This window comes from Morus notabilis, unplaced genomic scaffold, assembly GCF_000414095.1.
Source record: "Morus notabilis unplaced genomic scaffold, ASM41409v2 Scaffold384, whole genome shotgun sequence".
NCBI lineage: Eukaryota > Viridiplantae > Streptophyta > Magnoliopsida > Rosales > Moraceae > Morus > Morus notabilis.
In genome coordinates this window covers 1,037,307-1,059,645 of record NW_010387635.1, presented here as the reverse complement: position 1 = coordinate 1,059,645, position 22,339 = coordinate 1,037,307, and the positions used below count along the sequence as shown (strand labels likewise).

The 22,339-nt window shown below is 39.9% G+C and overlaps 1 protein-coding gene across 3 annotated transcripts in view; it reads left to right on the top strand.

The window, feature by feature from the left end:
• The window catches only part of LOC21409329 (transformation/transcription domain-associated protein), a 33,285-nt gene that overhangs the window by 8,898 nt on the left and 2,048 nt on the right, over positions 1-22,339 (top strand). For all 3 annotated transcript variants that reach the window (XM_024177120.1, XM_024177119.1, XM_024177118.1), the window contains 19 exons: positions 3,353-4,351; positions 4,458-4,793; positions 5,143-5,401; positions 5,500-5,722; positions 5,882-6,278; positions 7,456-7,605; positions 7,756-7,977; positions 8,108-8,329; positions 8,485-9,141; positions 15,940-16,200; positions 16,346-16,717; positions 17,312-17,724; positions 17,798-18,227; positions 18,496-19,794; positions 20,222-20,482; positions 20,583-20,853; positions 20,997-21,016; positions 21,127-21,612; positions 21,823-22,254. In XM_024177120.1, the coding sequence (XP_024032888.1) occupies positions 3,353-4,351; positions 4,458-4,793; positions 5,143-5,401; positions 5,500-5,722; positions 5,882-6,278; positions 7,456-7,605; positions 7,756-7,977; positions 8,108-8,329; positions 8,485-9,141; positions 15,940-16,200; positions 16,346-16,717; positions 17,312-17,724; positions 17,798-18,227; positions 18,496-19,794; positions 20,222-20,482; positions 20,583-20,853; positions 20,997-21,016; positions 21,127-21,612; positions 21,823-22,254 (7,710 nt within the window). The remainder of the gene's footprint in view (positions 1-3,352; positions 4,352-4,457; positions 4,794-5,142; positions 5,402-5,499; positions 5,723-5,881; positions 6,279-7,455; positions 7,606-7,755; positions 7,978-8,107; positions 8,330-8,484; positions 9,142-15,939; positions 16,201-16,345; positions 16,718-17,311; positions 17,725-17,797; positions 18,228-18,495; positions 19,795-20,221; positions 20,483-20,582; positions 20,854-20,996; positions 21,017-21,126; positions 21,613-21,822; positions 22,255-22,339) is intronic.

The following is a 22,339-nucleotide window of genomic DNA, read 5'->3' as shown; positions in this document are numbered from 1 at the left end:
TTAGGCTGACAAGAAGGGCTTGATGGGATGGTGAGAATTTTTCAATGGGAAGAAATTGTGCAAGTGGGTATAGAGGTTGACTTACACATTCTCCAACTCCTTTTCTAATTGCAATGGGAAGATCCTGATCATCACTATTTATATAGGTTTCAGAAAAAGGATTAGAAATTGTTACCTCATTTCCAGAACTCGGGTTGGAGTCTTGAACTTGCACAGATTCTGGGATAGCCTTCTTCCTTCTTGAAAACACTTTGCCTTTGCCAAATTTTACATTCTCAAGGGCAGAATTTGGGTTGTCAGGCTCAGGTTCAGTGGAGTGAGGCTCGGGTTCAGTGGAGTGAGTCTCGGGTTCAGGAGAGTGAGGTTGGGGAAACTCGGGTTCAGTGGAGTGAGTCTGGGGAAACTCGGGTTTTGATGGATGAAGATCAAGAGATAGAAAATCCCCCCTATCCTTATCTTCCACTACTGAATTCTCCCCCTGAAGATAAGGATCAATGAAATAGGATTTGTCTTAATGGAAAGTAACATCAACCGAGACAGAACCTTTTTGAGGGAGGATGGTAACACTTGTATCCTTTCTGAGTAGAAGAATAGCCCACAAAAACACATTTGACTGCCCTGGGATCTAATTTCCCTCTGTTTGGAGTATGGATATGGACAAATGCCACACACCCGAATATCCTAGGAACACGATTATTCGTAGTGTGTAGATTTGGATAGAATGAGGAAAGTACATCCATTGGACTTTTGAAACCCAAAATCCTAGAAGGTAAACGATTTATAAGATGTGCAGATGTAAGAACTGCTTCCCCCCAAAGAGATTTAGGCACATTTTTCTTGAACATAAAGGATCGGGTGGAATTGAGAAGATGACCATTTTTCCTTTCTGCCACTCTATTTTGCTGTGGAGTATTGACACATGATGATTCATGGATGAGTCCTTCCTTTTGTAAATATGGAGTGAGGACTTGATTGAAATAGTCCCTAGCATTGTCTGATCTGAATCTCTTGACATTGACCCCAAATTGGGTCTTTACCATAGAGCAAAAATTTGGAAGGACATTACTGACATCGGATTTTTGTTTAAGCAAAAAAATTCAAGTGACTTGAGTACAATCATCAATAAATGAGACAAACCATTTTGTCCCTGTCACATTAGGAATAGTAGAAGGGCCCCAAATATCAGTATGAATAAGATAAAAAGGAATAGAGGTTCTTTTATTACTAATTGGAAAAAGGTACACGTTTGTGTTTAGCTAGTTCACACACTTCACAATGAAAATGTTCAATATCTAGACCTCTTAATAAGGAAGGAAACAGAATTTTGATAATCCTAAATGATAGGTGGCCAAGTCGGCGGTGGTGAAGCCAAAATTTTCCTTTATTTGATGAGAGAACTTCTGAGACAAAATAGTGAGATGTTGTGCCCTTGGTAATGCTTGATTGACTAGGTGTTTCAAGAAGGTAGAGTCCATCATGTTCTCTAGCACGTCCAATCGTCCTCCCTGAACCTTCGTCCTGAAATAAACAATAACTATGGTGAAAAAACTCTGCAATGTGAATCTTTGGTAAGCTTCTGGACATAGACAAGGTTTGTGGTCAATCAAGGAACATGAAGAACATTTTTTAATGTCAATGACGGGCTTATTTTAACATCTCCTATGCCTGCTACAGTGGTTAATGATCCATCTGCTGTAGTTATTTTTCTACTGCTTGAACATGGGACATATGAGGCAAACATGTTTGGTGAGTGGGTCATATGGTCGGTAGCACCAGAGTCAATGACCCAGGAGCCGGTAAGGGTTATATCTGAGACATTTAATCCAATGGAAAATGAAGACTCACCTGAATACGCCAATGAACAAGTACTTGAGGGTTTATCGAGATTGCCTATAAGGGATCTTACTCGTTCGATTTCCTCTTGGCTGAGACTCCCCATCTCTTGCAGTGTTCCCTCACTTTGCTGCCCCCCTGCAACATGAGCTTGTCCACGACTCTTCGGCTGCTCTACTTTCTGCCTCCACTCGCAGCTTGGTGGTTTCCCATGCAGCTTATAGGCAGCCTGTATATTCTCCAGTTCTCCAACTTGCTGAGACCGTCCATTCTCTGTCTCATCCAGCGATGTTGCAGCGGTTGTTTCTACCACCTCCGACATCTTCCAAAGCAGTTTTGAGGGCAATTAAGGCTGGTCCTACACTGAAGACTCCACCAACAATGAAGGCTGATTTGATTGGAACAATTTCTGGCGGCAACTGTGATAATTGACAACAACCTTCCCTTGAGACAGCGACTTGATAACTTTGACGATGAAGGCCGAACAAGAAAGCGATTCCAGCGATGAAAGCCGAACAAGGAAATAACCCCAGTGATGAAGGCCGAACAGAAATCGACAGTAGCAACGGGGCAGTTTTCGGTGTGTCCGTACAATTCAGTACAACCGCACAATTCCGCGAATTCCGTACAATTAGTACAATTCCGTACAGTTCGTGTAGCTCGTACAGTCAGTACAGTTCCGTAATGGATATGGGCAATGAAGGCCCTGTGATGAGGCTTAGCAATGAAAGCCAACAAAGAAACGGCAATGAAGGCCTAAGAGAAAAAAAACTTAACCTAGGGCTCTGATACCATGTGGGAAAATAGGAGAAGAAAAAATATTTCTTATTTTCTGAATGATGCTATACAGCCAGCCCTCTTAGGTTTTTATACACAAAAAATAGAATCTCCTAGATTACACCTTATCCCATTATTCATGAGATATCAGGAAACTAACTGATTACCCTAATCCTAGGGATACAAAATATAAAATTCAAACTTTCTTAATATATCCTATTTACAAAATCAATACGATTGCGTTTTCCACAATATGTATATATATATTTGCAAATTTCAGCAACTTTTTGTGCCCCCGCCCTCCACCATCACCGGCCAAAGGGAGAAAAAAAAAAAAACAAAAAAAAAAAACCATCCATGAATTAGTGTAATGTATTATCTTGTTGTTCCGAGCATTCACGGATTTTTCCTTTTCTTTGATTGTTCTTTATTGAAAGGATGTGATAGGATGCTATGTTTAATGTTCTCTTTTTTTTTTAGGGTTTTGTCTTGTTTGTTTTTTCCCCCCTCTCCTGCTTATTGAGGGTACCTTATCCTCCTTCTTTTGTATTTGACTTAATTATCAATAAAGGAAGTTTTTATACATACATATATGTGTGTGTGTGTGTGTGTGTGTGTATAATCAACTAGTGCCTACTTTTCCCACGGTTATACCAACTTTTTAATTTCAATTGTTATTGAGACAAAGCAATTGAATTTTAAATTCTGGTGCAGTGCAATGCTAAATAATGTATAATTGCAGGCTGATCTTGGTGTAAAGACGAAGACCCAACTCATGGCTGAAAAATCAGTGTTTAAGATTCTCTTGATGACAGTTATTGCTGCCAGTGCGGAACCAGATCTGCTTGACCCCAAGGATGACTTTGTTGTCAATGTATGTCGTCATTTTGCAATGATTTTTCATATTGATTCTTCCTCAAGTAGTTCTTCAGCTGCAAGTACCGCACTTGGAGGTCCTAGTGTTGCATCAAATGTTAGTTCAAGTTCAAGGCCAAAGAACAGTAATTCTTCAGACCTCAAAGAGTTGGACCCTCTAATATTTTTAGATGCTTTAGTTGATGTACTAGCTGGAGAAAATAGGTTTCACGCTAAAGCTGCTCTTAATGCTTTAAATGTGTTTACTGAAACACTTCTTTTTCTTGCTCGGACAAAACATGCTGATGTGCTGATGTCGAGAGGCCCTGGTACTCCAATGATAGTCTCCAGTCCATCAATGAATCCTGTATATTCACCTCCTCCCAGTGTACGCGTACCTATTTTTGAGCAACTCTTGCCCCGTCTTTTGCATTGTTGTTATGGAACTACATGGCAAGCGCAAATTGGTGGAGTCATGGGTCTTGGTGCTTTGGTTGGCAAGGTCACTGTTGAGACTTTATGCCTTTTCCAAGTAAGAATTGTCCGTGGCCTGGTATATGTTCTTAAAAGGCTTCCAATTTATGCTAGCAAAGAGCAGGAGGAGACAGGTCAGGTGCTAACCCAGGTTCTTCGTGTAGTTAACAATGTGGATGAAGCAAATAGTGAACCACGCAGGCAAAGTTTTCATGGGGTAGTTGAGTTCTTTGCCTCCGAGTTATTCAATTCTAATGCATCTATTATTGTGAGAAAGAATGTGCAGTCATGTTTGGCACTTTTGGCGAGTAGGACTGGTAGTGAGGTATCTGAGCTGCTGGAGCCTCTATATCAACCTTTGTTGCAACCTCTTTTGGTTCGGCCACTGCGGTCAAAGACTGTCGATCAACAGGTATTCTACTTGCTAGTTGTAGACGTAATATATCAAATTCATTAAAAATCTTGATTAAGTGTCCTTAGCAAAAAAAATTCATCACTAAATTTCCGTTGCTGTATAGGTTGGCACAGTTACGGCTTTGAATTTTTGCTTGGCCTTGAGACCACCTCTTCTCAAGTTGACCCAAGAATTAGTTAATTTTCTCCAAGAAGCATTGCAGATAGCTGAGGCTGATGAAACTGTATGGGTTGTGAAGTATATGAACCCAAAGGTGGCTACATCTTTAACCAAGCTTAAAACAGCCTGCATTGAGCTCCTCTGTACGACAATGGCATGGGCAGATTTTAAAACGCCTAACCACTCTGAACTGCGTTCAAAGATCATTTCAATGTTCTTCAAATCTCTGACCTGTCGAACATCGGAAATTGTTGCTGTTGCAAAGGAGGGCCTGCGACAGGTATTTATGTGCTTTCATGTATTAGTTTGTGCAATATATATATATATATATATTTTTTTTTTTTTTGCCTTAGAAAACGAAAAGTGTAATTTATAACCAAGGGGACCACTGGCTCCTTTATTTTATTTTTTATTTTGGTTACATAATACTCAATTTCGTTTAAGTTTACTAGTTTGGTCTCTGTATTTGGCCGGGTGATCTTACTTGACTGGTCTGTAACATACATTTGATGGTAGAAATATGACAGAGGCTTCATCAAACATATACCAGCCATAATATGGTTATCTTAATTTCGTTGCTTCCATTTTTAACCTTACTAATGTCGGTTTTATGTTTCATCACCATTCAGGTTATTAATCAACAGAGGATGCCTAAAGAACTTTTGCAGAGCAGCCTCAGGCCTATATTAGTAAACTTGGCTCATACGAAGAATCTTAGCATGCCGCTTCTCCAAGGTCTGGCTCGTTTGCTTGAACTACTGTCCAATTGGTTTAATGTTACCTTAGGTGACAAGTTGTTAGAACACCTAAGGAAATGGTTAGAACCTGAAAAACTTGCACAGAGTCAGAAATCATGGAAGGCTGGTGAAGAACCGAAAATTGCGGCAGGTAATGTATCTAGATTTTGTTACTTAAAATAGAGTTGCGTACTTTCCTATCCACATGCATTTATGGGCAATATCATGTCTGTATTCTCATATATGCAGCTATTATTGAGCTTTTCCACCTGCTTCCTACGGCTGCATCAAAGTTCCTTGATGGACTCGTCACCTTAACCATTGAGTTGGAAGGAGCTCTTCCCCCTGGACAAGTATACAGTGAAATTAATAGTCCATATCGTCTTCCTCTTACAAAGTTCTTGAATCGCTATGCAACACAAGCTGTTGATTATTTTCTTGCTCGACTAAATGAACCAAAATACTTCAGGCGGTAAGACTTGGATCTTTTTATGAAAGGTCTTCTCTGCCCTTTTCTTGTTCTTTATTTGTTTAGTTTTTTGGTGGGTGAATCATGAACGTTTCTTTTTCCACTGTTAGTTGCTCAATCTCTTAGCGTTATGTTTATTTTGTCTCGTATTGTAAAATTCAGATTCATGTATATCATCCGATCAGATGCTGGTCAGCCTTTGAGAGATGAACTTGCAAAGTCACCACAGAAGATACTTGCCAGCGCCTTTCCGGAATTTGTTCCAAAGCCTGATGTAGCGATGACTCCAGGATCATCAACTCCACCTACTGCTCTATTGGGTGAAGAAGGTCTTAATACGCCTCCACCTGATAGTTCTAATGCCCCACCTGCACCCCCTTCAGCTGCAGCAACTTCTGATGCTTATTTTCGAGGACTTGCGCTTGTGAAAGCTTTGGTTAAACTGATACCTACATGGCTACAAAACAATCGAGTTGTGTTTGATACCTTAGTACTTATTTGGAAGTCACCTGCTAGAATAGCTCGTTTGCAGAATGAACGAGAGCTGGACCTGGTTCAGGTGAGTTTTTATGACCTTCACAAATTTGCCAGATATCCAAAATTTTATGTTGTTTAGTTTTTGGACAATAAATGCAATATTTGACGTAGGGACACTGTTTTCTTTAAAGGGTAAATCGGGTATTGAGTCTTTTTACCTTTTGTTGCACCTCAACTTGAACTAGAAAAACATAAAACGTGGACATTCATAATAAAAATCCATTCAGTCTTGTCCTTTGTAAGTTCATTAAACACATTATGAAATAAAAAGCTAGGCATGTATGAAACAAAAAGAAATTTAACAAAACATCTAGATGTCAAGCAAAGTCAGCTTTCCTGTAGCCACATAGACAACGAAATAGACTTGTATGGTGAAAAATTACTAGTAAATCCAGCCGTTGTTATAAAATATGGACATTCATTTTCATAATAACAATTCATTAAATCATGTCCTTTGTAAGTTCATTAAAAACTACTGAATCCAGCCGTCCAACATCCAAACTGAAAGGACGTTACTTGTAAAAAAAAGCGAGCTTTGCCTTTGTTCTACTCAACCCAAACCCAAACTTAAGCCTCAACGAGGCTTATCCTTGGTGTCTGAGTCAGTTTGGAGAGGCACAAGCCTCTTACTTTTACCTTGAGGCACGAATTTATTTTGCCTTTTAAAACAAAATTAGTAACCCGAGTGATATCAATTCTTCTTTTTAGTTTAGGTTCATAATATCCTAGATTTCCTCTTGATGGCTGTAGAAGAGGGCTAGTGTGGGTTATGGTGCTTTCTTTTGGTAGGCATAACACGATGTAGTTAGCTCAAAAGGGAGTTTAGTCACTTCCAGATTCGGATTTAATGATTGGTGAGTGAATGAAGCCAAGTCAGTAGCTGGCTTGAGAGATGAGAAACCTTAAGTGGCCTAGAAATGAATGAGTTTATCAAGATTTACTTTTGTATTTTTTCTTTTAAATTTCTAAGCTTTATGTGAGTCTCTAATCTCTATGTTTATTTTTAAAATAATGTTTGGGGTTAGAGAATTTGTGGTCCTAAACTATACCCTTATTTAACTCTTAAGTTTCTTCAGTTTGTTCTGAGAAGAAAAACGAGAACAGAAAAGAAAAAAAATTGGTTTTTTGAGCTTGTTTACGTGAATCAGTTAAATTGCCGTGCTTAAGTCCTGATTTAATTGTTGTTACTTGAAATGCAGGTTAAAGAAAGCAAATGGCTTGTCAAATGCTTCCTGAACTATCTACGACATGAGAAAACCGAAGTGAATGTTCTTTTTGATATACTATCGATCTTCTTGATTCATTCACGCATTGATTATACATTTTTGAAGGAGTTCTATATCATTGAGGTATTGATGCTTTGATTTGATTTTTTCTCATTCTGTCGTTAATGAATAATGTGTTTATGTTCCCCCTTTTTTTTTTGCTTTGATATACATATACGTGTGTGTGTGTATTTGGTATTATCCTTGATCATTTCATCTATGGATCTCTTTCAGGTTGCTGAAGGCTACCCACCTAACTTGAAAAAAGCACTTCTATTGCATTTTCTAGACCTTTTTCAATCGAAAACACTAGGCCTTGATCACTTGGTTATGATAATGCAAATGCTTATTCTTCCAATGCTTGCTCATTCTTTCCAAAATGGCCAAAGTTGGGAGGTTGTTGACCAGGCTATTATTAAAACAATTGTTGACAAACTTCTTGATCCTCCTGAAGAGGTAGTTTTCCTTTTCTTTTTCTATGTTTGGATTTTTCCTCTTAGTTTCTCTCTCTCTCTCTCTCTCTCTCTCATGTCACAAAAATGTTTGTTTATTTCCACAGTAACCTTTTCCCGCATCTCCTTTGTAGGTTTCTGCTGAGTATGACGAGCCTCTGAGAATAGAACTTCTGCAGCTTGCAACTTTGCTTCTCAAGTATCTCCAGAATGACCTTGTTCATCACAGAAAAGAGCTTATCAAATTTGGCTGGAATCATCTCAAACGTGAAGATAGTTCCAGTAAACAGTGGGCATTTGTCAATGTCTGCCACTTCTTGGAGGCCTACCAGGCCCCAGAAAAAATTATACTCCAGGTATGTCAATAAAATCTAATAAAAAATTGTACCTTCAGTGATTACTTGCGTAATACGATCTGAAACATAGGTGCATTCACATAATTAGCAAACTGCTCCTACAAAAAATTGCATAAATCCCTGATAAAGTGTCTGACTTGGATTTTTGGGTGCAGGTCTTTGTAGCACTGCTTAGAACTTGCCAGCAGGAAAATAAAATGCTGGTCAAGCAAGCACTTGATATACTGATGCCAGCACTTCCACGAAGGCTGCCCCTTGCTGGGGATTCTCGCATGCCAATTTGGATTCGATATACAAAAAAGATTCTTGTTGAGGAAGGCCACTCAATTCCGAATTTGATTCACATTTTCCAGCTTATTGTGCGCCATTCAGATCTCTTTTACAGCTGCAGAGCACAGTTTGTACCTCAAATGGTGAATTCTCTCAGTCGTCTTGGATTGCCTTACAACACTACAGCAGAAAACAGGCGTCTGGCCATTGAACTTGCTGGTTTGGTGGTTGGCTGGGAAAGACAAAGGCAAAATGAGATAAAAGTAGTAACTGATGGTGATGTACCAAACCAGACCACTGAAGGATTTAATCCGGGCCCTGTTGGTGCTGATCCTAAGCGATCTGTGGATGGGTCTACATTCCCTGAAGATACAACTAAGCGTGTCAAAGTTGAACCTGGTCTGCAAGCACTTTGTGTCATGTCACCTGGAGGGCCATCATCAATCCCTAACATAGAGACCGCTGGTCCTGCTAGCCAACCTGATGAAGAATTCAAGCCAAATGCTGCTATGGAAGAAATGATTATCAATTTCCTTATAAGGGTGAGGCTTTCTGTCAACTTCTTATTTCACTTAATAAGTTAGATCTATTGCAGATGCAAGGTTTGTTATTTCATGGCTGCCTTTTTGTTTGATGTCGCTTTCTGGAACTTAAATACCTTGACATTTTGTTAAATAATTATTGCAGTACTTATTTTATCCATTATAAAATTGTGCACCTTAAATACACACATATTGGGTGCGTTTGGAATTCGTTCTAAAATGATTTTGTTTTCTATGTGAAATTGAAAATGAAAACTGTTGAATTCGGAAGTCAAAAGTTAGGGAAGTTAGTTTAGGAAAGTATTTTAGGAATAAAAGGAGAGATCGGTTGTGATCTTTTCTCATAATTTTGTTTCCTGATTTTTAGGAGAGAATCAAGCTAGTTAGTTTTTCCCTTATTAGTCATTTGTGTATATATATGCTATTGTAGGGTTACAGAAGATTAATAATAGAAGTTCAGAAATTCTTCATGGTATCAGAGCCAGTTTTCTGAACCCTAATCCCTTCCGGCCATATCTCTCTCTGGTCATCTCTCATTCCGGCCATCTCTCTCTGGCCATCTCTTATTCCGGCCACCTCTCTCTGGCCATCTCTTATTCCGGCCACCTCTTGCCAAGTTTTCTGGCCACCTCTTCGTTGTTCTCAGGCCAATTATCTCCGGTTTCTCTTATATATTTCCAGCATCCATATTCAGTCTTTCCTCTCATCTTTTCCGCAATATTTGAGACATGACAAAATACGGAATGGCATCATCACAAACATCCAGTGTCACGACCCCAGAATCAGGAGGAAGATCAGAGATTCCAAACCTTGGTGGCAGCGAATCTTCTCCTATTCTCATCACAGGACACAAATTAAATGGCCATAATTACTTACAGTGGTCACAATCTGTGTTGCTGTTCATCTGTGGCAAGGGAAAAGATGAATATCTCACAGGAGAAGCAGCCATGCCAGAGACTACTGATTCGGGTTTCAAGAAGTGGAAGATAGAAAATAGTATGATCATGTCATGGCTTATCAATTCCATGAACAATGACATAGGTGAAAATTTCTTGCTGTTTGGAACTGCAAAAGAAATATGGGATGCAGCCAAAGAAACTTACTCCAGTTCTGAAAATACTTCAGAACTATTTCAGGTAGAATCAGCCCTTCATGACTTCCGCCAAGGAGAGCAGTCCGTCACTCAGTATTACAGCACACTCATACGGTATTGGCAGCAACTTGACTTATTCGAGACTCACTCATGGAAATGTCCGGACGACGCAGCAACGTACAGGCAGGTTGTGGAACAAAAAAGGCTGTTCAAGTTTTTCCTAGGACTTAACAGGGAGTTGGATGATGTTCGGGGTCGAATCATGGGCACTAAACCACTGCCCAGTCTCAGGGAGGCCTTCTCCGAGGTTAGGCGTGAAGAAAGTAGAAAGAAAGTGATGATGGGATCTAAGGAACAACATGCCTCACCGTTAGATGCCTCTGCCCTTGCTGTTCGGTCATCCAACAGTAATGGTGGAGATCATCAGAAACGGGAAAGGCCTTGGTGTGATTACTGTAAGAAACTAGGCCATTACAAGGAGGCTTGCTGGAAGCTTCACGGCAAACCAGCAGATTGGAAACCAAAGCCACGGTTTGATAGAGACAGCAAAGCACATGTGGCCTCCAATTCCGATAGTGCTCCTGTTCCCGAGCCTAGCCCATTCAACAAAGAACAGATGAATGTACTGCAGAAACTGTTTAGTCAAGTCGGCAGTGGCAACATTACTGGGGCTGGTTTGGTTGCTCAAACTGATCCGCATACAGCCTTCACTGCTAACCATGGAGGAATGAGGCCATGGATAGTAGACACAGGCGCTTCTGATCACATGACAGGAGATGCTGCCCTTCTCCAAAATTACAAGCCAAGTAGTGGTCACTCGTCCGTCCATATAGCTGATGGTTCAAATTCAAAAATCGCTGGGACAGGTTCCATCAAACTTACTAAAGAGTTGTATCTCGACTCTGTCCTCCATGTTCCAAACTTGGATTGTAATCTTTTGTCCATTAGTAAATTGGCTTGTGACCTTCAATGTGTTACTAAATTTTATCCAAACTTGTGTATTTTTCAGGACTTGAAATCAGGGAAGATGATTGGCAGTGCTGAACTGTGCTCCGGGCTCTATCTCCTCTCATGTGACCGATCCTCAAACCAAGTCTCACAAGCAAGTTGTGTCCAGTCTCAGAGTCTTTTAGGGTCTTTTAATTCTGTGTCAAATTCCAATGTCAATAAAGATAGTGAAATTATATTGTTACACTATCGTCTTGGTCATCCTAGCTTTGTGTATCTTGCAAAACTGTTTCCCAAATTATTTATCAATAAAAATCCAGCATCTTTTCATTGTGAAATTTGTCAGATTGCAAAGCATACTCGAACAGTATATCCTCAAATCCCATACAAACCTTCAACTGTTTTTTCTTTGATCCATAGTGATGTGTGGGGACCCTCACGTATAAAAAATGTTTCTGGAACTCGATGGTTTGTGACCTTTGTTGATGATCATACACGGGTAACTTGGGTTTATCTTATGAAAGAAAAGTCAGAAGTTGGACAAATTTTTCACACCTTCAATCTTATGGTTCAAAATCAATTCAATTCTAGAATTCAGGTACTCAAATCAGACAATGCTAGGGAATACTTTACTAGTAGTCTCAATACCTACCTTCAGAACCACGGGATTATCCACTTAAGTTCTTGTGTTGACACCCCACAACAAAACGGGGTGGCTGAACGCAAGAATAGACATCTCTTGGAGGTTGCCCGGTGTCTTATGTTTTCGTCTAATGTTCCTAACTATTTCTGGGGGGAAGCCATTCTCACAGCTACCTATTTGATTAACCGCATGCCATCCAGAGTCCTTACCTTTCAATCTCCACGTCAGCTTCTTCTGGAAAATTTTCCTCACACCCGTGCAGTTTCATCTGATTTACCACCCAAAGTATTTGGTTGCACAGCATTCGTTCATGTGTATCCTCAACACCGTAGCAAATTTGATCCTAGAGCCAATAAGTGCATCTTCCTAGGATACTCTCCAACCCAAAAAGGGTACAAATGTTATTCTCCAATAAGCAAAAGATTTTACACCACCATGGATGTTTCTTTCTTTGAACACGTGTTCTTCTATCCCAAATCTCGTGTTCAGGGGGAGAGCATGAATGAACATCAAATTTGGGAGTCTATTCTTGAGTCAGTACCCTCGTCTCACTCAGAGTCACCACGGCCTTCTCAAACCGTGCCCATTGACTCATCCACACCTGTGCCGTTATCAGTCCAGCCCACAAATGTGTCTTCTCCCGTGCCTGTTCAATCTGTAGCCCCACAGCTTGCTAATGAGAATTTACAAGTCTACATTAGGAGGAAGAAAAGACAGGAGCTAGAGCACGGATCACAGCCAACATGTGGCCAATATATTGACTCAATTTCAAGTCCACCTGAGGAAAACATGGGTACGGATAGGGAGGGAGATGTGTCAACTCCCAGCATTGATGACTCTACCCTGCCGATTGCATTGAGGAAGGGTGTTAGGAGATGTACAGATCATCCAATTGGGAATTATGTCACGTATGAAGGGCTATCACCATCTTACAAAGCATTTGCTACTTCTCTTGATGGTACTCAGATTCCCAGCACAATACATGAGGCATTACAAAATTCTGAATGGAAGAAGGCAGTACAAGATGAGATTGATGCACTTGAGAAGAATGGGACATGGACTATCACGGATTTACCAGGTGGGAAAAGGCCCGTGGGGTGCAAGTGGATTTTCACTATAAAGTACAAGGCAGATGGATCAGTCGAGAGATTCAAGGCTCGGTTGGTAGCTAGAGGATTTACACAATCCTATGGAATAGACTATCAAGAGACTTTTGCTCCTGTTGCAAAACTTAACACTATCAGAATTCTTCTTTCATTGGCAGTCAACCAAGATTGGTGTTTGCAACAACTGGACATAAAAAATGCCTTCCTAAATGGTGACCTAGAAGAAGAGGTCTACATGGAAATTCCACCTGGCTTCGAAGGAAGTATGACAAAGAATCAGGTTTGCAAACTCCGAAAGTCCTTGTATGGCCTTAAACAATCTCCCCGAGCCTGGTTTGACAGATTCACAAAGGCAGTCTTGAAGCTTGGCTATGTACAGGGTCAGTCTGATCATACTCTGTTTGTCAAGAAATCTCATGCTGAGAAAATTGCCATATTGATAGTCTATGTCGATGATATTATTCTATCGGGGAATGATGTGAAGGAACTACAGGAGTTGAAGAAGTATTTGTCAGAAGAGTTTGAAGTTAAAGACCTTGGAAATCTGAAATATTTCCTTGGAATGGAAGTGGCTAGATCGAGTAAAGGTATTGTAGTTTCTCAAAGGAAATATATTTTGGACCTTCTTAAGGAGACCGGTATGCTTGGATGCAAACCAGTTGATACTCCTATGGACAGTCAAAAGAAACTTGGCACCGAGAAAGAAAGTGCTCCAGTAGACAGGGGGAGATATCAGCGTCTTGTTGGACGCTTGATCTATCTGTCACACACTCGGCCAGATATTGGTTTTGCAGTAAGTGTTGTAAGTCAATTCATGCACAGCCCTACAGAGGAACACATGGAAGCAGTCTACAGAGTTCTTAGATACTTAAAAATGACCCCAGGGAAAGGCCTATTCTTCATAAAGACAGAAAACCGTAACACTGAAGTGTATTCAGATGCAGATTGGGCAGGAAACCTCATTGATAGACGGTCAACGTCTGGGTATTGTTCCTTTGTCTGGGGCAATCTTGTTACCTGGAGGAGCAAGAAGCAATCAGTGGTAGCCAGAAGTAGTGCAGAAGCTGAGTACAGAGCACTAGCACAGGGAATTTGTGAAGGGATTTGGATAAGAAGGGTTCTAAGTGAACTGGGACAAATGAGTTCATTTCCTATTCTGATGATGTGTGATAATCAGGCAGCTATAAGCATAGCCAAGAATCCCGTGCATCATGACAGGACTAAGCACGTTGAGATTGACAGACATTTCATCACAGAGAAGGTGACTAGTGAGACAGTTAAATTGAACTACATCCCTACGAAGCAACAAACGGCAGACATCCTCACCAAAGCTCTACCAAGACCTAACTTTGAAGACTTAATTTGCAAGTTGGGGTTATATGATATATATTCTCCAGCTTGAGGGGGAGTGTTGAATTCGGAAGTCAAAAGTTAGGGAAGTTAGTTTAGGAAAGTATTTTAGGAATAAAAGGAGAGATCGGTTGTGATCTTTTCTCATAATTTTGTTTCCTGATTTTTAGGAGAGAATCAAGCTAGTTAGTTTTTCCCTTATTAGTCATTTGTGTATATATATGCTATTGTAGGGTTACAGAAGATTAATAATAGAAGTTCAGAAATTCTTCAAAAACGTTTTCATTTCCATTTTAGAATTATTTCTGAAAATGCGTTTGGTAGTTTTATTCTGAGATTATTTTCAGTTTAAAAAAAACTAAAACTGCGTTTGGCGGTTTAATTTTTAAAAACATGTAATAGTATTTTAAATAATAATATCCGGGAGAACAAAAACCAATGCCACCTGAAGAAAAGTCACCACCCTCCGATTCACCTCGGCCGACCACCTCCTCTGTTAATAAAAATTTATAGCAGAACTTTAAAGGTATGAAAATCAACAACATTTTTAACACCAAAAACCTTGAACACCGTCTCTCATTTCCACTCCACAGAAAAATCCAGATTTCAGCCAAAAGAAAAACTGGTTTTCCTTGCCCATCCTTTTGTTGGGAACCTGTGACTGGGCTTTCTTTCCCATCTTTTTGTTGCCAACCTGTGAATGGTATTTCCTGCCCATCTTTTTGTGGCGAACCAGTACCTGGTTTTTCTTGCTTATCTTTTTGTTGCGGACCTGTAGATGGTCTTTATTGCTCATCTTTTTGTTGTGAATCTGCAACTTATCTTTCTTGCCACTCTCTTTGCTGTGACCCAAGGATCCGTTGTTGCCTCCAAAGTTCTTGAGGAAATCAGGTTCCAAACATCCATTAATCCACTTTACACCTCTCTCCCTCCAAACTTTCTCTCTCTAACTCTTCTGATTGCCTCAAATCCCCAACCGCCATCTCTCTCCGCTCGAGGCCGGAATGCCGGACTCACTGTGTAGACGACGACGAGAGAGAGCAATCTAGGAGAGAGAAACAGAGTGGCAGAGAGTACACGAGGATGAGAGAGAGAAAGCCGCCGCCGGGCCCGGACGCGACGGTGGGGATGGTCGCTGGCGGATGTTGAATCGGAAGATGCAAATGGGAGAAGAAGGAAACAAAAATGAAAACGGAGAAAACGATCTTAAGTCGTTTTCAGATTTTGGGAAAAGGAGGGGAAAAAGACAAACGTTTTTGTTTTCAATTTTCAAAAATTGTTGCACCAAACACATTTTTTTTATCCGTTTTCATTTTTTATCCTCAAAAAACGAGAAAAACATTTTCAAAAACAAAAACAAACAGGCACATTATGTCCCAACTTGATTTTTTGTTTCTGCTGCATTCAAAATTTCTACTCTTCAGTCATTAAGCTGGAAATACAAAAATCCTCATTCACGCATAGACTAGACCGGAGATCATCATTGTGCCATGTTGTGATATTATAGAAGGCCACCTTGTTTTTGATACCCAATGCTGGGATTAGATCTTAGGTAACATTTTAGCTTTAACATGTTTTTCTACATTTCTTCTCCATGGCCTGCAGAAAAGGTTGCATGGGTTTTATTGTTTTGAAATTTTCATGGCTTCTGCAAACAGGTTTCACTGGTTATCGAGGCCAAGGACAGGGAAGCAACTACTATGTATAAACAAGCTTTAGAGTTACTTTCACAAGCTTTAGAAGTTTGGCCAAATGCCAACGTGAAGTTCAATTATCTTGACAAGTTGCTGAGCAGCATTCATCAATCTCAGTCTAAGGACCCTCCCACAACCCTCGCGCAGGGCTTAGATATCGTGAACAAGGTTTTGGAGAAGCAGCCACATTTGTTTATTAGAAATAACGTCAATCAGATTTCCCAGGTACATGACTGCAATACATAATACATGCGCTACAAACATTTATACAACCCTTTATTTTATCATTTATGCGTGTAGTTTCCTTACAAGTCTGCAATTTCCTAAATTGTGTTCGTCTTTTCTTTATGTTTTCCTGACGGATGTGCAGATTCTTGAGCCATGTTTCAAAATTAAATTATTAGATGGTGGAAAGTCAGTGTGTTCCCTGTTGAAGATGGTCTTTGCTGCTTTCCCTGTAGAAGCAGCTACTACGCCACCAGATGTGAAATTGTTGTATCAGAAGGTTGCTGAGCTGATACAGAAGCATGTCAATGAGGTTACAGCTCCAAGGCAGATTAATGATACAGCTCCTCAAACTTCAAATGCAGAAAGCACTTCTAGTTCAATAAGCTTCATTCTGCTTGTCATCAAAACCTTGACAGAGGTGCATAAGAACATTATCGATCCTTTTATCTTAGTTCGTATCCTTCAACGCCTGGCCAAAGATATGGGGTCTTCATCAGGTTCTCATTCGAGACAGGTATGTTTCATCGTGTCACAAATAATTTTCCTTTGGGCCCTATTTCAGTTTCATGTCAGTAGTTCACACATTACAGTTACAAAAGGTGGCGTTATCCGTCTCTTCCATTTTATAGTATTTTGCGGTGTTGTGTTCTATGAGGCCATATTTATGTACCTATTCAATATATATATATATATATGTGTGTGTGTGTGTGTGTATATATGTGGATGTGTGTGTCCGTACACACACACACACACACATATCTTTATTCCTCATATTTCTTCTATGCTATATTTTATGTTTTTTTGGTTTTTGTTTTTACCTTTGCTTTTCTATAGGAAACATAATTCTACTAAAAAAGAAAGAGTGGAATATAAGAACGGTTGGACGTTTCTAATGGAATTAAGAACCCATTTGGTTGAAGGATTCGTTCTCTGATTCGAATCATGGTTCATGGTTTGCTACAGTAGTTTCTCTCACAAAAAACACACGTGAATCGAAAATGGTTTTAATCTCATGATTTTAATCCATGAACCAAACGGGCTCTAAGTATGATGCATATTGTTCTATATGTCGGTATCTTACATTAACAAAATTATCCAACCTTGTCAGGGTCAAACAAAAGATCCAGATTCTGCAGTTACCTCTTCTCGTCAGGGTGCTGATGCGGGAGCAATTATTTCTAATCTAAAATCCGTTTTGAAACTCATTAATGAAAGGGTTATGGTTATTCCAGACTGCAAACGGTTGATAACTCAGATATTGAATGCCCTGCTCTCAGAGAAAGGTACAGATGCTAGCGTGCTTCTTTGCATACTTGATGTGGTAAAAGGGTGGATTGAAGATGACTTCACCAAGCCAGGCACATCGGGCATGTCAAGTGCTTTTCTCACCCCTAAGGAAATAGTTTCATTTCTTCAGAAGCTTTCCCAGATCGACAAGCAAAATTTCTCCCAGGCTTCCCTGGAAGAGTGGGAGAGGAAATATCTTGAGCTTCTTTATGGAATATGTTCTGATGCAAATAAGTAAGTAACATTTCGAAATTTCTTTGCGGCGTTCTTTATCACAAAATTGACTCAAATGATTTTTTCGACTCAGATATCCTGTGGCCTTACGTCAAGAGGTGTTTCAGAGGGTGGAAAGGCAATCCATGCTTGGTTTACGGGCAAGAGATCCTGAAATTAGAATGAAGTTTTTCTTACTCTATCACGAGTCTCTTAAGAAGACGTTGTTTGCAAGGCTGCAATACATTATTCAACTTCAGGATTGGGAAGCTGTAAGTGATGTTTTCTGGCTCAAACAGGGCCTCGATCTTCTTTTGGCGATCTTGGTTGAAGATAAGCCCATTACACTCGCTCCAAACTCTGCAAGGGTGCCACCACTTGTAGTTTCAGGTCATCTTCCCGATTCTTCTGGGATGCAGCCCCAGGCTACTGATGTATCAGAGGCTCCTGAGGATGCTCCTCTAACATTTGATACTCTTGTTCTTAAACATGCACAGTTTCTGAATGAGATGAGCAAACTAAAGGTAGGAGTTGTAATTTTTTGCATCACGCCATTTGATAAAATTTCGATTATGATGGCTAGAATTAATCAAAATTTTTAAAATATAACATCAGGATAGTCTAATTTTCCCTTTGATGTAATTGGTTATACTCAAGTTTTTGGGAGGTTCTTCTTCCTTGTCTTGGTGGTTTCTGGAGTTGCTGGTGATAAAAACACAGTTGAAATAACCCAAACTAGGACTTAATGTTTCATTGGAATTGGAAGTTCTAACCCCTTTCTTCGTCTTGTAGGTGGCTGACCTTCTTATTCCTCTGAGAGAGCTGGCTCATATGGACGCAAATGTTGCATATCATCTGTGGGTGTTGGTGTTTCCAATTGTATGGGTCACCTTACAAAAGGATGAGCAGGTCACACTAGCTAAACCAATGATCGCTCTCCTATCAAAAGATTATCATAAGAAACAGCAAGCAAATAGACCTAATGTTGTGCAAGCACTTCTAGAAGGGCTTCAGTTGAGTCACCCTCAACCTCGGATGCCAAGTGAGCTCATTAAATATATTGGAAAGACTTATAATGCTTGGCACATTGCATTGGCCTTACTAGAAAGCCATGTCATGTTATTTCTGAACGATACAAAGTGTTCTGAATCTCTGGCCGAGCTTTATCGTTTGCTCAATGAGGAAGATATGAGGTGTGGACTATGGAAGAAAAGGTCGGTTACTGGAGAAACCAGGGCTGGACTTTCACTGGTTCAGCATGGTTATTGGCAGCGTGCTCAAAACCTCTTTTACCAAGCAATGGTGAAGGCAACTCAAGGAACTTACAACAATACAGTTCCAAAGGCTGAGATGTGTCTCTGGGAAGAACAGTGGTTGTACTGTGCTAGTCAACTTAGTCAGTGGGATGCATTGGTAGATTTTGGCAAGAGTGTTGAGAATTATGAGATACTTCTGGATAGTCTGTGGAAGTTACCTGATTGGGCATATATGAAGGACCATGTAATTCCGAAGGCTCAAGTAGAAGAAACTCCGAAACTCAGACTCATTCAAGCATTTTTTGCACTCCATGATAGAAATGCAAATGGTGTCGGGGATGCTGAAAACATCGTGGGGAAAGGTGTTGATCTTGCTTTAGAGCAGTGGTGGCAGTTACCGGAGATGTCTGTTTATTCCAGGATCCATCTCTTGCAGCAATTCCAGCAGCTAGTTGAAGTTCAAGAATCAGCAAGAATTCTTGTAGACATTTCCAATGGAAACAAAGTCTCTGGAAGTTCTGTTGTTGGGGTACACGGTAATCTTTATTCGGATCTAAAAGACATTCTTGAGACTTGGAGATTGAGAACTCCAAATAAATGGGACAATATGTCTGTTTGGTATGATTTGCTCCAATGGAGGAATGAAATGTACAATGGAGTCATAGACGCTTTCAAGGATTTTAGTGCCACAAATCCACAACTTCATCACCTTGGTTATCGTGACAAAGCCTGGAATGTTAACAAGCTTGCTCACATTGCTCGTAAGCAAGGCCTTTATGATGTTTGCGTAACAATACTTGAAAAGATGTATGGTCATTCAACCATGGAAGTGCAGGTATTTAAAAACTACGCTCAATATGTTGTCTGTTTGCCGAGGGTGGAAATGAACTCTCTCAGTTGCATAGAATTCATAAAATTATGTCTGGTTTCATTTTCGTATGCTCATTATGAATTTGTGCAGATAACGATGAACTCTAGAGGACCTCTGAGTTTACGCTTGGTTTTCTTAATTGATTTTTGAAATCTTTGACAATGAATTTTATCATATTGGCTTGGATTTCTTTTGTGGTGATATTTCTACTATTTGGTGATTTAAAAAGAAATACCCATATTTAGATATTCTAATGGAGATATTAAATACTCAAAAAGGGCATGAAATGCGTACACTTCTTTCTACACATGCCAAAGAATATTCTCTAATGGTTGTAAAAGGCAGTAATAGATATAGGTTTCTCATCTACTTTTCTGGTCTATGCTTGCAGGAGGCCTTTACTAAGATAAGAGAGCAAGCACAAGCTTATCTGGAGATGAAAGGAGAGCTTACCAGTGGTCTCAATCTGATTAACAGCACCAATTTAGAGTACTTTCCAGTGAAACACAAAGCAGAAATTTATCGTCTAAAAGGGGATTTCTTGTTAAAGTTAAACAATTCTGAAGGTGCTAATCTTGAATACTCCAATGCCATAAGCCTATTCAAAAATTTGCCTAAAGGATGGATAAGCTGGGGAAATTATTGTGACATGGTATTATTTTTTTATATGATTTTTGTTTACTTGGTCATTGTCTACCTGATCTAGATACCAATTTTTCAAATTTTGTTGCTTATTTTTCCTGTGTATACAGGCTTACAAAGAAACTCAAGAAGAGATTTGGCTGGAATATGCTGTCAGCTGCTTTCTTCAAGGCATAAAATTTGGAATATCTAACTCAAGAAGCCATCTAGCTCGCGTTCTATATCTTCTTAGCTTCGATTCACCTAATGAACCCGTGGGAAGGGCTTTTGACAAGTATCTAGAGCAAATTCCTCATTGGGTTTGGCTTTCATGGATTCCACAACTCCTGCTTTCTTTGCAGAGAACAGAAGCTCCTCATTGCAAGCTTGTTCTACTAAAAGTTGCTACTGTTTATCCGCAGGTAAATGCGATACATATTAACTTTGAAGGATTTTGATTTATTCTTGTATCTGTTTTTTTTTTCAACTCCTGCTTTCTTTGCAGAGAACAGAAGCTCCTCATTGCAAGCTTGTTCTACTAAAAGTTGCTACTGTTTATCCGCAGGTAAATGCGATACATATTAACTTTGAAGGATTTTTTTTTTTTTTTTTTTTTTTTTTTTTTTTTTTTTTTTTTTTTTAACAAATATATCTAACAGTTACACTTAATTTCAGGCCCTGTATTATTGGCTGCGCACATATTTGCTTGAACGTCGTGATGTAGCAAGTAAATCTGAAGCAAACAGAATAGCAATGGCTCAACAAAGAATGCAACAAGGTGTATCTGGTGCCGTTTCTGCTTCCATTGGCTTAGTTGCTGATGGAAATGCAAGAGTCCAGGGTCATGGTGGGGTTACTTTATCATCGGAGAACCAAGTTCACCCAGCAACTCAATCTGGTGGTGCTATTGGCTCTCATGATGGTGGAAGTACTCATGGGCAGGAACCTGAGAGGTCCAGTGGTGTGGAGACTGGTGTGCATCCAGGTAGTGACCAGCCTGCGCAGCAAAGCTCTTCAAGCATCAATGATGGCGGTCAGAATGCATTAAGGCGTAATGGTAATTTGGGTTTTGTGGCTTCCGCTGCCAGTGCTTTCGATGCTGCAAAGGATATAATGGAGGCTCTTAGAAGCAAGCACACAAATTTAGCTAGTGAACTTGAGGTGACCACCATGTTCTGGTTTCTTAAAATATACATGTATTTATGTTGTCTACATTCAGACACACTCCTATATATTGTCTGTGCAAATACATCTATAAATAGTACATGTGGCTAGCATATGCACATAATATGCATAGTTTTCTTTACCCCCAAGTAATTCTTGTTTTCTTTGTATTTCTAACTCTGTAACATATCTCTCTCTCCTCTTCAGGTTCTGCTCACAGAGATCGGATCAAGGTTTGTCACTTTACCGGAGGAGAGGCTTCTTGCCGTAGTTAATGCACTGCTTCACCGCTGCTACAAGTATCCGACTGCCACTACAGCTGAGGTTCCCCAATCTCTCAAGAAGGAGCTATCTGGTGTTTGTAGAGCTTGCTTCTCTGCTGATGCTGTTAATAAGCATGTTGATTTCGTGAGAGAGTACAAACAGGATTTTGAGCGTGACCTTGATCCTGAAAGCACAGCCACTTTCCCTGGAAGCCTCTCTGAACTTACTGAGAGATTGAAACACTGGAAAAATGTTCTTCAGAGCAATGTTGAGGACAGGTTTCCGGCTGTCTTGAAGCTGGAAGAAGAAAGTAGGGTCCTGCGAGACTTCCATGTGGTCGATGTGGAAGTTCCAGGGCAATACTTCTGCGATCAGGTAATTAAAGCACCATGTTCGGGGTTTGTTTGAAATATTCAATAACTAGGTTTTATTAGCTGAAAGTGTATGTAAGTACTTGGTT